This window comes from Musa acuminata, unplaced genomic scaffold, assembly GCF_036884655.1.
Source record: "Musa acuminata AAA Group cultivar baxijiao unplaced genomic scaffold, Cavendish_Baxijiao_AAA HiC_scaffold_1119, whole genome shotgun sequence".
In the NCBI taxonomy this organism is placed as follows: Eukaryota; Viridiplantae; Streptophyta; class Magnoliopsida; order Zingiberales; family Musaceae; genus Musa; species Musa acuminata.
In genome coordinates, this window is record NW_027021332.1 from 65,727 (window position 1) to 82,805 (window position 17,079).

A 17,079-nucleotide genomic window follows, 5' to 3' on the forward strand; every position below is an offset into this window, starting at 1 on the left:
TCGTGGCAGAACTCACTTCTAGCGTTGCAACTAGGTTAACCCTTTGCGGACGCGTATGTCGTAAGGGTGCCTCCTAAATTAGGCAATCCCAGCTAAGTTTGAGAAGTTGGCACAAGGGTGCTTCGTGACTTAGGCAACTTAAGCTAAGTTCGTGTCTTGGTCGCAAGGGTGCCTCACAACTTGGGCAATTCAAGTCTATGACAGTAGACTCACGAGAAATTGTCCACTTTAGGCGATGGGAGTACTCACATGGTTTGGGCTTATAACCAAGGTGCACGACTACGGAGTGAGTTTTGTTGATCGAGGTGTAGGCCTTGGGCCGGTTTTGTTTGATCAACTGGCCATTGGTGCGGCCTATATAATTTTACCTTTTCAGAGCTCATTCTAGTGCTAATCTGATAAGAGATCATTTGATCAGTTGGCCATTGACCCATAAGCTTATAAAGAATTTATCCGTTTTGAGCAATGAGCGTACTCATATAATTTTATCCTTTCAAAACATATGAGCTTCAAAATAAATCTTTAAAGACAAGGTTAAGAGAGACCTAACAGACTTATGAGTCTTTGGTTCTCTAAATAACTTTATCACATGCAACTCTCCAAAATGATTTGATCGAAATAGATATGAACCAAAGTTGATTACAGAAAACTGGTTAGATTAATTTTGTAATCAATCCTCCATGAGACAAGATTATTCCTATAAATTATAAAATAAGTATTTTATAGAAAAAAAAACTCTAAAATGAATTTGATATGAACCAAACTCTAAAATATGATTTCACCTATAAATTACTTTTTTTTGCATTTCAAAATTTTGTTTTCAAAATTACTTTGTTTGGCTCTTACCATGTAACCCTCCCTGAAGCAATATGTTTTTTTTAATAAAAAACCTCGAATAATTTTTTTCCTCTTTTTTTTTGGCACCATTCCTCGGAACTCATATCGATTTTTTTTTTTCTTATGTCGTGCAACTAAAATATAAAATTATCTTCTGTTTTTCGATTGAAACTACCAGGGTTGAATCGAGTGTTCGACGGAATGCGCGTGAGAAGCACTTGCGAGTATCGTACAAACTTCTCGGCGGTGAAATAGGATGGCACACACAGACATGCTTGCAGAGATTCTGTGGATAAATCCAGGGATTCATTCTTTGCTGGGGAGGGGAAAAAAATGGATAAGAAGACACTTCTTGCTTGATCCTTAAAGGACTATGGAACCTCCAATGGTTTGAACAAGAACACAGTAATTCTCTATCAGAGACGAGTCTCGAATTCTACAATAGACCGGATTAGGCAGCAGAAACAACAACATTCACATATGATGTAGATGATGAAGGTAGCCAGCCAAGAGAGCGAGATTATTTGGGTCCCCAGGAGTCCAGGTAGATGATCTTGGACATCGAATCCTCGGTGCGCCTGGCTCTCTCCACCGCTTCCTCCCCTCCTCTCCTCCACTGATCAATGGAAGAAGAAGACATCTTCTTGGCCCGAGAGAACGGCGCCATGCTGCGCTTGGCACGCCCGTGGAGGGACCTGAGCGCGTAGTTCCATCGACACAGCCCCGCCTGATCCTTGAGCGCCTCCACCGCCGCCACGCTCGCTGCGACGATCAGCGAAGCCTTGCTTGCCGAAGCCATATGTATCAATCTACTACTCAGTAGTTTGAACCTGTGATGAGTTGCAAATGTAACAGAAGTGGACGACGGGGAAGGGAAACACGAGCGTCCATATAAAGCCCCCGAGGAAGGGAAAACAGGGGATGAGATTGCCGCTGGTTTCGGCTCATAGTTGTTTCCCAGATACAAGGGGAGGCTTTTGCTTGTTTACGGATAAGAGTCTGACTGCATTGGAATCAGTGAGACGGATGGTTTGGTAGGAGAAAACGTGTGGCTAAAGTAGAACAAAAGGCACACGGATCAGAGACCTGTGGGCTGCACCAGTAAACTGGGAATCTAACGGTGGACCAGCCATCCTTGCTTGGCTTGGCGATCCTGTCGAGATGTGAGGTTTGTTCTCTCTCTCTCTCTCTCTCTCACACGCACACACACATCTTGAGTCGAGCAATTGGGGATGGATTCCGTTCTTAGTCTTGTTTTTGTTTCGGTAACAAAGGTCACTCAGCATCAGTCTCTTGCTGGATCGATAATAGCATCTATCTAAAACAAATTCTCTCTCTCTCTCCGTTTTTATTGTTCTTGTCTGAGCTGAGATCGGAGAGAGTGATCTTACGAAGATGTGACTGATTTAGCATAGCTTCTGCCGATGGATTTCATGTCATCCTTTTCTCCATTTAATCAGTTCCATCAAATATATATGAGTTAAGACGAGAAATGCCACAAACATCTTGAAGAAGCTTATCCACGCCATGAAAAGGCCTCATCATGTTCGAACAATTCAGTATATATTACTGCAAAATCGGATTGTTTTTACATAGGAGACGTAGGCTGAACAGAGAAGACGGATTTGGTTCATCTTTGAACCAAACACAAAGAGACCTCTCTCTAATTGGGACCCCAACAGCTCAAGTACACGACCGTCCTCAGTGCCTCCTCTGCTTGCTTGGCCTTCGCATCCGCCGCTTGCCACTCTCTCCTCGTGTCGATGGAGGAAGATGTCCTCTTGGCCTGAGACAAGGAGCCTACGGTGTTGTTCTTCGTCCGCTGCTGCAGAGATCTGAGGACGTAGTTCCACCGGCATAGCCCCGCTTGGTCCTTGAGCGCTTCCACTGCGCTCATGCTAGCCGCGACAACGAAACAAGCCCTGCTTGCAAAAGCCATATCTTTAGCCTATGAAAGAACTGATGAGTGGCAAAGAAGATCTCAGTAGATCGTGAGTGTCTCAATCTGATGCCGAAGAAGGAGAGGGAAGGGTGTCCAGTATATAAGGCTACGGTAATCGAGGAGGATGGGAGGAGAGGGTATGGAAGAGAAAGAGAACCGGGGTGCGCTGCTGCTGGTTTCTTGCTTCTCACTCCCCCTTCCCCTGATACCAGCGGCCATATTGCTTGTTTATTAGCTTCCACATGGTTGGATTTGACACCGCGAGAGTGACGCCAAGGAACTTGGCAGCATATGTATCTTGGATCTGTAATTTGTATAGTATAGTATAGTATAGTATATATATATATGGTTTCATCCAATAAATTTATATCTGAAATATTAATTTCAAGATGATATACGTATTTATTTATCTCCGGAAAATTAAGCTACAAAATCTGCATGTCCATAATAATAATGGAGATGATCAGAAAACCCAAGCGAGACGAATGGCGTCGTCTCTACAACACTCCTATTTGGGTCCCCAGCAGTCCCAGTATATGAGCTTGGACAAGGACGTCTCGGTGCGCTTGGCTCTCTCCACCGCTCCCTCCCCTCCTTTCCTCCACTGATCAACGGACGACCAAGACATCCTCTTGGTCTGAGAGAGCGTCGCCATGCTGCGTTTCGCCCGCTGGTGGAGGGACCCAACCATGTAGTTCCATCGGCACAGCCCTGCTTGATCCTTGAGCGCCTCCACAGCCGCCATGCTCGCTGCGATTATCAACGAAGCCTTGCTTGCCGAAACCATACGTATCAATCTCCTGCTCTGAGTTTGAATCTGTGTAACAGAAGTGAGTGTTCGACGGGGAAAGGGAAAGAGCACACGACAGTCCATATAAAGCCCGGAACGGAGGGCGGCTTCAGGGAAGGGAGAGGTGGAGGAAGGAGGAAACTGGGGATGAGATGCTGCTGCTGGTTTTGGGTTGCTGTTGTTTCCCAGATACGGAGGGCTTTCGGTAGGCACTTAAAAAATATCCATCTACTAAAGCAGAAGCAAAGCCACACGGATCGAAAAATGGTGGGCTCGACTTGCAGTGGGTGCACGAGGAAACTGGGAATCCAGCGACGCAGATATGGATTGTTCTGTCAGCTGGGTTGTCCTGTTTATTTGGTTTTTGCCTTCAGCTCTGGTTAAGAATTAGGGTTCGATCAATATCAATAATGATGCTCGAATTACGAAACAAGTAACTATATCAATACATAGATTCCTTTGTTGGTAACTCATCTGGAATGACGCGAGCTTAGCCATCCATCATTGCTGGAAAGTATTTGTGTGAGTTGAAAACTGTGGTGAAAGTGTAGGAAGTTTACTGTCTCACCGAGAAAGAGAACACTTTGGCGAAGAATTCAGATCGATGGACACAAGGAAAACATTTCTAACATGCTTATCCACGCCATGAAAACGCATCATCCATCATGCACGCTCCAAGAATTCAGAAGAAATGGTTGATGAATATACATCATCAAAGCTGGATAATTTACAGTGGAGAAGTAAGCTGAAGCAAAAGGATCCTCTAATTGGGACCCCAACAGCTCAAGTACATGACTGTTCTCAGCGCCTCCTCCGACTGCTTCCCCTTCTCCGCCGCCGCCTGCCACCCTCTCCTACTCCTGTCGACGGAGGAAGATGTCCTCTTGGCCTGAGACAACGACCCCATGCTGCTCTTCGCCCGCTGCTGTAGGGATCTGAGGACGTAGTTCCACCGGCACAGCCCCGCCTGATCCTTGAGCGCCTCCACCGCGCTCATGCTCGCTGCCACCACCACACAAGCCCTGCTTGTACAACCCATCTCTTCAATGCCTCCCGAGTGCAAAGAGGAAGTAGCTTGTAGTTCTCTTCTCTCGATCTGATGCAGCAGTGGGAAGGGAATTGTGTGCAATATATAAGGCCACAATAGTTGAAGACGATTAGAGGATAAGATAGATGGGGGACAGAGGGAAGAGAAGAGTGCCGCTGCTGGGTTTGTGCTTTCCGATCCCTTTTCCCCCAAACCAGGGGCTCTATGCCATTTGCTTATTGGCCTCCACTTGCTGAACTGGACCCAGCGAAGTAGATTGGCGGCGTGTGCGAACGCACGTACCTGGGTGAGGTTCTTCTGACCTGTATGCATAATATGCGTTTGCATATGAGGAAAATATTGGTTTTGATAGGATAAATAATAATCCGGTCAAAACTCATCCCATCATCTTGATTAAAGAAGTCACCTCAACAATAGCTAAGAGAAGGTCTACATGCATGCATTGAAGCCAAATGATATCACGACACAAGAAGCCATCCTCCGCCTATCTCGAACAAGCCAAAAGTCCTAACAAAATATATAATCACAGGTGTCCTACCCTGACGTCATTTAGAGGATGCACTCGTCAACTACCACAATCGATGATCCCTTAGCAGGGTAAAGGACACCCTAACCCAACATTGATTTTACACCATCAATCACTCAGGTATAAAACCTAAGCCCCCAAGTCAAACGGGGGTAGGCAGACTCTATCTCAGCTCTTCTAAGATCTACTAAACCCCCTTTACATACTCTACTAACTTCGGTATCGGAGGGATCCGGTCGGGACATCCCCCAATGTCGATCGCTTGTGCAGGGCTCATGCATATCTAAGGAGTACCTCGGAGTGATACTAAGCACCTTTAGACAAGGCCAAGGCACCCCTCGGGATGACCTAAAACTTCTCCCAATAGACAAGTTGCACCTTGGAACGATCGTGAGTCAACTACCATAAGCCAGCAATGCTTTAGAAGTCCACTTGCCACCTCGGCTACTCGCTTGAGTCGCCTCATCCGTGTAGGCACGGACCCCAAGGATGGGTCTACACCTTCGGGATCGAACTAGGTTGTGTTAACTCTCCGGTCAATAGTACTAAGGTAACAACATTTTAGCACTGGAAGGAGGGCCCGAATGTCGCAAGAATGTTCGTCCACAACTTCTCCTGATGAACTATCATGGACTTAACTGAAATTGCCTAAGCCATGAGGCACCATTGTGGCAAAGTCACAGACTTAGCTTGAGTTTCCTAAGTCGTAAAACACCCTTACGCTAATTTCTCGAACTTAGCTGAGATTGCCTAAGTCGTAACGTGCCCATGCAATATGCGTCCACAAAAGGTCAATCAATTTGTAACCTCACTCAAGCCTTGAAAGACCTGTAAAAAAGAAAGTTAATTAGTTCAAAAACAAGTGACGAACAGGTCCCCACGTCTCATAAAAAGGGAAGCTTTATAAGCGATTCAATGAGCACCTTATGTGCATGAGAGAAAAGAGAGGAACAAGAAAAACAAGGACTTTAAAAGGTTAAAGGAATAGTTACAAGTTTATAAACAACTGCTCACTGGGTGTTGGGTGCGAAGGCAAGTCCCCATCAAGTTAACATACAAACTTATGAAGATTTTTCAATGCCTGACACTACCCCGAAGCTCCATTTTCCTTGGTGCCACTCGGGAGATTCTAGGGTGCTGAGATGGCTAATATTTTAGGTGTAGTAACGGGCTATAGAAAACAACCATGGCACATGAAAATAAAGTCATTTTGGGACAGTTTTGCCTGACACAACGAGTGGTTGCACTATAGCACTGAACCTATTCGAATATATATTTTTACAAGAAAAAACACATAAAACCAAGGCAAAATATGCTGCCAAGCATTTATACATATATGCAAAAGTGACGAACGGTTCGTTGAATGAAGTTGTGTGGGTGTGCGACGATCGTTCGTGTTAGAATGCTCTAGTAAAGAAGCGCTGCCACTGGTACTTGATGCCTTCAGATGGGAAGGACAACTTATCTCCTTCCCTCAGGTGGACACCTTCACCTTGGCACAAACACCAGGATGTCATTGACATTTTGGGACTGAGTGCGGGACACCTACTCAACCCATTTGATGCCTTCCTAAGACTCACCCATCAAGTGCAGGTACTTGTTGGTGTGATGTAGGTGATTGCCCCTCTCCTACCCCAACTAACGCAGTAGGCAATCTCAACACTACGGCCAGCAATCCAATCCCTACTCGCCCACTTGCCTCAAGGAGTATCCCTAGCCAGCTCCCAACAAGTGCCCCCGAAATGCCCTCACCAAGCTGAGGTGGCTCTCGAAGCGTGAATACCCCCGATAATAGAGCTCAGTGCCCCATCATATCGCAAGGTGTCCATGCCCAGATCGGGGTCACAGTTCATTAACTCGATAGAGAATTCACTCAAAGTATAACTTCGGGCCTTGAACCAGCATCTAAACGATGTACAAAAAGAATTTCTGCATTTAAAGGACGAATACGACACCTCAAATGCCTCCCCATTCGCTCAAAGCATTCAAGAGGAGCCCATTTTGGCTAACTTCTGCCCCTCATTGCTAGAGGCCTTCAATAGTAGCTCTGACCCAATGGAGCATACTATAGCTTTTAGGGCTTAGATGTCGTTATTCGACACATCAGACACCTTAATGTGCTGGGCATTTCTCACGACCCTAAGTGGGCTAGCTCGAGAGTAGTATAGTCGCTTGAAACCCCTCTCGATCACCTCCTTCCTATAGCTTGCAAAAGAATTCGAGCACCATTTTCTCGCTAATGTACCCCCAAAGCCATCTGTAGCCATGTTGCTCGGGTTGAGATGGAGGGAAGATGAGCTTCTCTCCTACTTTATCGATCAATTTATCGATGAGATTCGAGGGATCCCATATGCCCATCCCTCGTTGGTAACCTAGACTTTCATGATGGGTCCGAGGCGTACATGCTTCTTCTAGTCACTAGTGGAAAAAATGCTCACAACCATGTTCGAAATGCTGCAAAGGGCCAATCACTATGTATCCGTTGAGGACATGATCTCAAGTTGATTAGTCAGAAAATATATTTGAAAAATTATATAACAAGTTGATTGATCATAAAATATATTTGAAACAAGAACAGAGATGAGACCAACTATCACAACTCAATTCAATTAAAAATCTAGAAGAAAAAGCAATCAAAGCAACAAGAACTTCAATAAAGGACCAAACAAGATACCTCCCGGACATATGAGTAATACACAAAGTCATCATCCTCCATTATACCATTAAAGCAATAACTATAGTGGCAACTTCAATCCAAACAACTTAAAAAATAACTTCAACTGCAATTATCAATAATTCTGGCATTCCAACAATAATAATCAACAAAAAATCATCTACTAGCTCTATGAGAAAATTGGGCACACAATAAAAATTTGTCGATCTGGACCCAAGTCCACTACTACACCTAATTGGCCTTAAGAAACATCATGACTACTTTGATTGCTCATCCAAGTAATTGAATTATTAACTATATTATCATTGGTGATAGTAATAAAATCTCTATTACTCACATTGATCTCACGATACTTAATCTACACAAACACTTTTATACTCAATGATGTTTTATGTATACATCATATTAAAAGGAATCTTATTTTTTTAATTTTATAAATAAAATAATATATTTATTAAGTTTTTTTTTACTTATTTCTTGTAAAGGATATGAGCACAAGGGCATCCTTGGTTCGAGACTAGAATAAAATAACAACTGTGAGTGATCGTTAACTTCATAAATCACCCAACCAATCATTTTTGTTTCAATTACTACTCCAATCAATATGTGACATCATCGCTTTCGTCATCCATCATATATTATTCAATGATAACTAATTTCTTATTACTCTCTTTCTATTTCTAAATCAAGTAGAATTGTAATATGCTTGCCTTAGTAATAAAAATCACATACTATCTTTTGGAATGTCTTCTATATTATGCTCCAAACAACTTGAAATTATTTATACTAATGTCTAAGACCTTATCCTAACCAATTCCTTTAATAATTTTAGATTTTATATTATTTTTATAAATTACTTTACTAAATATATATTACTATATTCCCTCAAACATATGAAGTTATCATAGTTTTTACTCATTTTAAAAAAAGTGATCGAGAATTTCTTTCAAGCTATCATTAAAATAATTTACTTTAATGAAAGAGGTGAATACTAAGCTATGATGACTTACCTCTCAACTAGTTGGCTTTGCTCAATGAAAGCATTGACACATAACTGAAACATGTCTCACCCTCATACACTAAGCATCTATGCAGCTAATCTTTTGATCAATAATCTTTCAAACTATAGTCTACCTCATTAAACGTATACTCACATTTAATCCTACAATATTAGTTATTTAAAAAATTATTTTATAAAATTATAAATTTTTAAAAACTCAAAATATTTGATTGTTTATGTTATTCATGATTACATCCTTATACTTTATATAAATTAACACCAAGATCCAAACTTTATATCTTTAATGTTTTAATGTTATAATTCTGAAACTCAAAGTATCATGTCATATTATCTTTGTTACATCTTTCCCTTTCAAAATCTTGTTCCTTCGTCAATATAAACCAATATATTGAAACGCATAAACTTAATTAAATAAGTGTCACCAACTCTTCACAATTCTCATACTTTCGACAGGCAACCCTGCTTGATCCAAGCCATGAAAACGCATCATCCATCATGCACGCTCCAAGAATTCAGAAGAAATGGTTGATGAATATACATCATCGAAGCCGGATAATTTACAGAGGAGAAGTAAGCTGAAGCAAAAGGATCCTCTAATTGGGACCCCAACAGCTCAAGTACATGACTGTTCTCAGCGCCTCCTCCGACTGCTTTCCCCGCTCCGCCGCCGCCGCCTGCCACCCTCTCCTCCTCCTGTCGACGGAGGAAGATGTCCTCTTGGCCTGAGACAACGACCCCATGCTGCTCTTCGTCCGCTGCTGCAGGGGTTTGAGGACGTAGTTCCACCGGCACAGCCCCGCCTGATCCTTGAGCGCCGCCACCGCGCTCATGCTCGCTGCCACCACCAAACAAGCCGTGCTTGCACAACCCATCTCTTCAATACCTCCCGAGTGTGAGTGCAAAGAGGAAGTAGCTCCTAGTTCCCCACTCTCGATTTGATGCAGCAGTGGGAAGGGAATCGCGTGCAATATATAAGGCCACAATGGTTGAAGAGGATAAGATCATTGGGGGACAGAGAGAAGAGGAGTGCGCTGCTGCTGGTTTTGTGCTTTCCGTTGCCATTTCCCCGATACCAGGGGCTAATGCCGTTTGTTTATTGGCTTCCACTTGACTGAACGCGACCCAGCGAAGTAGATTGGCGGCGTGTGCCAACGCACGTACCTGGGTAAGGTTCTTCTGTCCTGTATGTATAATATGCGTTTGTATACGAGTAAAATATACGTTTATACGGTGGTATTAATATATATATGTATATATATAAATATATATATGAATAAACAATGGTTGATAGAATTAAATGAGAGATAAAAATAATAAATAAAAAAATATATCATAATTCCATTTCATGAACATGCACAAACTCCATAAAAAATTCACCAATTCACTGCAAAATCTGTTCATCGTAATAGAGATGATAGAAACCTCAACAACAAGTAATTGCGTCTTATTTGGGTCCCCAGCAGTCCAGGTACATGATCTTGGCCATGGACTCCTCGGTGCGCTTGGCTCTCTCCACCGCTCCCTCCCCTCCTTTCCTCCACCTATCGATGGAGGAAGACATCCTGTTGGTCTGAGACAACGGCGCAATGCTGTGCTTGGCACGGTGGTGGAGGGACCTCAGCGCGTAGTTCCACCGGCACAACCCTGCCTGGTCCTTGAGCGCCTCCACCGCCGCCACGCACGCTGCGACCATCAACGAAGTCTTGCTCGCCGAAGCCATGCTTGCTTGTTACTGCTGAGCTGCTCTGGATCTCCGAGGAGATGGCAGTGAAAAGGGCTTTTGTGTGATCTTGGAGCTTTGGGTGGGTGATCGACGACAAGGAGGGAGAAGAGCCGCGAGTCCATATAAAGCGCAGCTGGCAGCTGGCTTTTACCGACAGGGATACAAAACTGTGGATGAGTTGCAGCTGGGTTTTGATTCCCAGCGATGGAACACGAGAAAAAGGTTTTGCTCGGCTTGCTAGGTAGTGCAAAACCATGAAACTTGTGCGGGCACCTGAAGTAGCCATGGACCGAAACCAGCAGCAAAAATGGTGGGTTTGGATCACGGTGGACTGAAACCAATATGCGAGTGAAGGCGGTAAACCACCGCAGACAGCGTGCTCGGCACGAACTCGATTGCCTCGGTCACGCGGCGTCCTCAAAGTCAAGCTCACCTGTCAATGTTCGACGGAATGACAAGCGACCCTCGGCCGACCCACCACACGACCAGCTGAAGCCAACCGACGCAATGGTTCGGCTAACCGTGTTGAGAAAATATTCATGAGATCAAAGTATGCTTGACAATAATCGTATATTTTCTTATTAACACGAAGATTCGGATCTGATGACAGAGCCTACCTTTACGATAGCTCAATTCGGTCATTTTAAATCCTAGCAAGCGTCCATGCACACCTCAGATCGGTGGAGAAACAGGTAATGCAACCTCACATCCATGTGACGATGAGTCATTGCGTCTCCTATCGTTGACTTGCATAATAAACGTACACAAACAGACCTTGAACGAGGCGAAACTCTTCTCTCTCTCTCTCGCTCTCTCTGATTGTGGACTCGGATGTCCACAGGAAGGTGCGTAAGCCATGGGCGACGCCAGAACGAGTTGCCTTCAAAAGTACATATGGCAAAGCATAACTTTTGTTCGTAAACAGGGAGTAATAAAAGGAGCAAGTGGGTTGCTGCCGGTGGATTAATTCAAATAGCGGCTGATACAGTAGAATAAGCACGTTGTGCTACCCCCACCACAAAGCACGTTGTGGCAGCTCTTGCCGAGCATTTAAGCTCGAGTCTGCCGCAACAGCGGGGCGGTCATCAACAAAAAGGAAGAAGCATGTGCAAGGCGCGGGACTGCAGGTGGGAGGCCACCTTCCGGTCGGTGCAGAAGAAGAGCGCCGGGAAGCTGCAGGACGAGGCGAGAGAGGCACAGCGGTCCCCCGACGGCGCGCCGGGTAATGCGGGAGCCGCCTCGTTTGGCGGGGAGAGGAAGAGGAAGGGCACGGTGGTTGTGAGGGAGAAGGAGAGGGCGGAGATGGCGATGCAGTTGATCCTCTGGGGGCCGAACTAGCAGTGTATTTGCCGGTTAATATGCTTCCTTGTTCCCTCGACCTATCATAATTCTTTGTTTTGGTTCGCCATCACAAATGATTTCTTGGGTGCTCATTTGACAAACCATTTGATTTGATTTGATTCGAGGCTTGTGTGAAGTTTTTTTTTATTTAAAGAAAAAAAGGAATTAAAAGCTTTAATAATGAAGTCGAAAGAAATAATCCATAATTTTTTTAATATATATAAGGAAGGATCTATGGACTGAATAATTTTATCATACTACCATAAGTTGATTATTATGGGTCAACATCATATCTTGAATTAATTCTATAATTTTTAAAAGGACTTATGATTGATGTTCATTCCCTTTTCTCGTATCAATGTTAATGATGGAAGAACCTTAATTGTGTCTTTCTCTAATAATAAAATTTTGAAATATCTTAAATTCTTATATAGGAAAAGAGTTTTGGCCCAAATTGATAAATCATTTTCGACCCATATCACTTTATAATAATAATTATAGGATCTTGGCTAATATCCTTATAAACTGTATCAAGGCTCACCTTTATAATCTCATTTCTGTTGAACAATCTGTGTTCATTAAGGGTAAAAGTATTTACGATAATAAGTTCTCTACTCACTTGATAACTCTAAAGGTAAATATCATTTTATTATGATCAAATTGGATTGAAAATGCTTGTATTTCTTAAAATAATATTAAACAAATGGTACACAAACTCTGACCTTTTTATCAAATCTTTAAATGCATCTCATGTCCTAAGTTTAGACACATAAATGTTTCGACCCGCATAAACAAAAATTTAAAGAATATTTTATGAAATATTTTGTCTCTATAAAATATTTCATGAAATACTCTGCCCCATATGATTAGGTATAAAAACACATCCTTAGGGTCTGATCTTTTTTTACCACTCGCGTTTGTACTCGAAGACTTGAGGTTACTAACTTAAGTGTTAGATGGACTAGGTCGGGAATCCTTTCTCTACCTCGATCATTATGCAGGTGACACCTCGAGAGCTCGACGTTTTCACCTTTGAGGCATCTTTGACAACTTTGTGCATATGAGTCTAGCCTATGTCAGACTGATCAAGATGTCAATAATATTTTTTCTTATCATTTTGGCATTAGAAGGGTGGTATGATGTTATAGGAACGTCCACCTATCAATGTTCCTAATGCGTGCTTGAGTGAGGAGGCATTGCCCTCGACCCACAATATTTTTACTCAAGGGGGGCAGCAATTATCCTTTCTATAAGTGGATGCATTCACTTTGGTGCAAACGCTAATGCGATACTAGCATATATTCAATGACCCGAGTCTTTTATCCCGAGGGCAACCCCGAGTCACTTGGTCATCCTTGCTGAGATGTCTTGAACCTCACTTAGCAGATGTAGACGCTAATGGGCAAGATGCAAGTTGTCGCTTCACTCTTGCCTTGGCTAGCCCAAATACTGACACCATGATCTCAACTCAACTACCACCGGCACTGGCGCCCGTCGAGTCCCCCCACCCAATGCAATGCCAACATCTCAAGAGCGCCAAAGGCCCGTCGAATCGTCAACTGACGAAGCACCCCACTCCTCAACTGTGGAGTTCAATGGACTATCGCACCACTATTTTACTTCACTTAAATTCGAGACCTAGTTAATAGATTTGATGGATGATTATCTGAGGATCCAGCTATGATAAATAGATCGACATTTGGAGGAGATATGATGAAAATTCCAATAATCCATAGGAGAAGGACCGACAAACCCCACCTTAAGTTAATCACCATTCATCGAGGACATTCAAGAGGAGTCGATCTCGCCCAACTTTTGCCTCCCATCATTGGAGGACTTTGACGATAGTATCGACCTGGTGGAGCACATCGTTGCTTTTCGTACCCAAATATCATTATATGACACTTCATATATCATAATGTGACATACTTTCTTGACCTTGTTAAGAGGCCGGACACAAGAATGATACCCCATATGAAGTCGCTATCTATCAGTTCTTTTGTTTAGCTCACAAGGGAGTTCTAACTTCACTTCCTCAAGAATATGCACTCGAGGCCATTTGTGATAATGTTTCTCAGATTTAGGCAAGGGGAGGAGGAAATGCCCTCAGACTTTATTACTCGATTCACTTGTGAAATCCGAAGCATTGAAGATGCTCATCGTCACTCGTAATATAAGTCTTCTTGATGGGACTCAAGTCTTCTCGTCTTTTCTGGTCATTAATAGAAAGACCACCAGCAACGATACTCGAGGTACTCCAAAGGATCGATCAATATATTGCCATTAAGGGAATAATCTCAAGTAAATGTGAGGAGATATGCAAAAGGTCAAGATAAGAGCAACTACAATTCGCCCTAACCCCAAGGTCACTACGACGAAGAAAAAGCAAACAACCCAAGTTGCATTGCCCGAGGGTTGAACAAACCCCCTGAATATAACTAGAATTGAAATATTTTTATAGATAAAAGAGAAGAAACTCTTAAAAGACTCTCAATAAGATTTTGTTATGTTTGTGATCCTTTCGACTAGTCTAATCAAGGTCTTCCATACTCAATATAAATTGTATATACTTAAGTTATTTATAATAATTTAATTCAATATATATATATATATATATATATATATATATATATATATATAATGCACTAGGAAGAACCAAGTGAAACGTCTTCAAAGTTATTTAAGCGAAGCAAAAGTAATTTATGTAAAGCATGATAACAAATCAATAAAATGGAATTATTTTATGAGGATAAGACGAGTATTAGAGTGATCGTGTGATGATCACTTGGACAGAGGTTCGATAAGCCCCAATACAACATTGCACAGATTCGTAAACTCCGTATTCATCTCGGTGAGGGTAGCCTTATCCGGCAAAGCCACGTCCCCACACGCTTCCGAGCACGTCTGTGCGTCGGCGATAGCCGCGCTCACCCACTTGTTGACGTTGGCGTATCCTTTATCTTCCATCGCTCCCGTGGAGTCGTCCAGCTGCTCCACCGCGTCCACGTAGGACTCGGAGCAGTCGTCGAGGCACTGGTGCCACGACGAATCGTTGACGGCCCCCTCCAGACCCTTGGAGACGTAAGTGGAAGCTGCCGTGGCCGACTCCGCCGCCACCCTGATGGCGAGCTCGGCCAGGCCATGCTCATCGGTGCTTTGGCTCTCCGGCTTCTGGGACAGGGACTCGACGCACAGATCGGGGAACGACGTGCGGCCGCATGCCTCCTGGATTACCGACGCGGTGGTGCTTCCGGTGAAGGATGCGATGGCGAGGACGAGACAGAGAGGGAGGAGAAAGGATCCGATGGCCGCCATGTCTTTTAGCTACCACCTGTTTCTCCTTGTGAAGAGGGGCAGAAGCTGTGTTTTATATAAGGGAGGCCCGCGTCGCAGGGGAGGGAGCAAAAGGTGGGGAGACCACAAGGACTCGCTCAAAGGGTAGCTGTTGACGTTGCAAATCTGTTCGAGCAAATGTCCGAGAAACACGGTGGCTTAAACCACAGAGCGGCCATCATCCTGTAGAGCGGAGGACCCGATAAATGTTGGCTTTGCTGATCTTAGTTATCGGTTCCATCAACCATATAGAGACGAGATGAGAAATGGCACACATTTTGGTGGAGTTAAGGAGAGAAAACATCTCGGAGATGCTCATCCATGAATGCCATGAAAAGGCAGCATCAACATCCTCCAAGAATTCAGAAGAAATGAGAATGATTTTGCAAAGGAGGCATCAGATGATGAGAAAAAGATGCTCTAATTGGGACCCCAGCAGCTAAATTTACTACATGACTGTTCGTAGTGTCTCCTCTGACTGCTTGGCCTGAGACGATGACCCCTCGGCGGTGGTTCTTCCCACGCTGCTGCAGACACCTGAGGACGTAGTTCATCCTCGAGCGCTTCCACCGCGTTCATGCATGCTCTCTGCCACCACCAAAGAAGCCTCGCTTGTACTACCCATATCTTCAGCAACTCTCGAGTGCACGCAAAGAAGATCCAAAGTGGAACTAAATCGTAACACACACACACACTCTCTCTCTCTCTCTCGATTTGATGCAGAATTAAGTAGGAAGGGAAGCGTGTCCAACATATAAGGCTAAATTGATTTAAGAGGATTAGAGAAGACAGTGGCTTATACTGTTTGTTTATTTGCTTCCACTTGATTGAACTGAGTCCAGCGAGAGGGATGCAGAGGAGTTTGACAGAATGTACAAAGGCAGACTAGTAGGTGATGTGTTTCTATGTTGGTATTAACGGTGAGCATGATATATATATTTATACTGAATTTATGTGTAAGTACTGCATGTATTTTAGACATTCTTTCTTTTTGATTTAGTTCTTATCCTCCTACTGCTAATAAGAACATATAAAATTGAAGTTTGTGTCCTTTGTAAACTGCTGTTTTGTATATGCTTTCAAGGAAGTCAATGAGGATTTGAGTATTTCATGACCATATATTTTTATTTGCATCTCTTTAGCATGGTAGGAACATCAATATGGTTTGACCTCAGATGCTTTGCTGGTAGAAATTAAACATCATGCACAGTAGGTTCTTCATTCTGATGCATAATTAGCTAGTTTCCTTCATTTGATTAGCAACTGAAATAGAATCATCATCATACTACTTGCATAATCATAGCAATTACTATCAACAGAGTTTACTGTTGACAGAACATTTTAGTTGGGAGTTTCCTGTTGAGAGATGAAGATGTTGAGATGGCTCTGTCAACAGCTGCAGCTATGAGCAGTTGGGAACAAAGACATGACACCTCCCAGCTTAGAGAGAGAAGAAGCTTCCTACTTGTCTCAACAGCGAAGGACCAACTGCTCCATGGCACTTCAAATGGGTAGCAGCAGTAGGAAGTAGTTTTCATGTTAATGCTGGGCGTCAGATATATTTGTATTGATGTGAGGAGGAAACCTTCCGCATATCGTGAACTTAATGCATTCATTCGTATTGAATGCCTCTCCTTCTCCGTTTCCGGCCGTTGAAGTGACGGCTCACATCTCTCCTTCACCTTTCCTTGCGCTCCACTCCAACCCACCCTCTCCCACCTCACCTGATAGCTCCACCTCCCCACCATAAAAGCGTCCTTGATCTAGCTCACTTTTACCCTTTGATCCAACGTTCTTCGGCGTTTGCCTCCCATTAGTTTATGTCCTCTTGGATCAACCAGAGC

At 43.5% G+C, this 17,079-nt stretch overlaps 3 protein-coding genes across 3 annotated transcripts; all 3 read right to left on the bottom strand.

Annotated features, from left to right (window-relative positions):
- Positions 1 to 2,381: 2,381 nt before the first annotated feature.
- LOC135666689 (uncharacterized) lies at positions 2,382 to 3,006 on the bottom strand. The gene has a single exon (XM_065178308.1). It carries the CDS (start codon positions 2,774 to 2,776, stop codon positions 2,501 to 2,503), a length of 276 nt encoding a protein of 91 aa, XP_065034380.1. The 5' UTR covers positions 2,777 to 3,006; the 3' UTR covers positions 2,382 to 2,500.
- A 1,244-nt stretch (positions 3,007 to 4,250) lies between these two features.
- LOC135666688 (uncharacterized) lies at positions 4,251 to 4,832 on the bottom strand. Its single transcript, XM_065178307.1, has one exon. It carries the CDS (start codon positions 4,606 to 4,608, stop codon positions 4,333 to 4,335), a length of 276 nt encoding a protein of 91 aa, XP_065034379.1. The 5' UTR covers positions 4,609 to 4,832; the 3' UTR covers positions 4,251 to 4,332.
- A 9,769-nt stretch (positions 4,833 to 14,601) lies between these two features.
- On the bottom strand, positions 14,602 to 15,347 carry LOC103999580 (pectinesterase inhibitor 7-like). The gene has a single exon (XM_009421366.3). The coding sequence runs from the start codon at positions 15,215 to 15,217 to the stop codon at positions 14,684 to 14,686; it is 534 nt and encodes a 177-aa protein (XP_009419641.2). The 5' UTR covers positions 15,218 to 15,347; the 3' UTR covers positions 14,602 to 14,683.
- Positions 15,348 to 17,079: the final 1,732 nt, after the last annotated feature.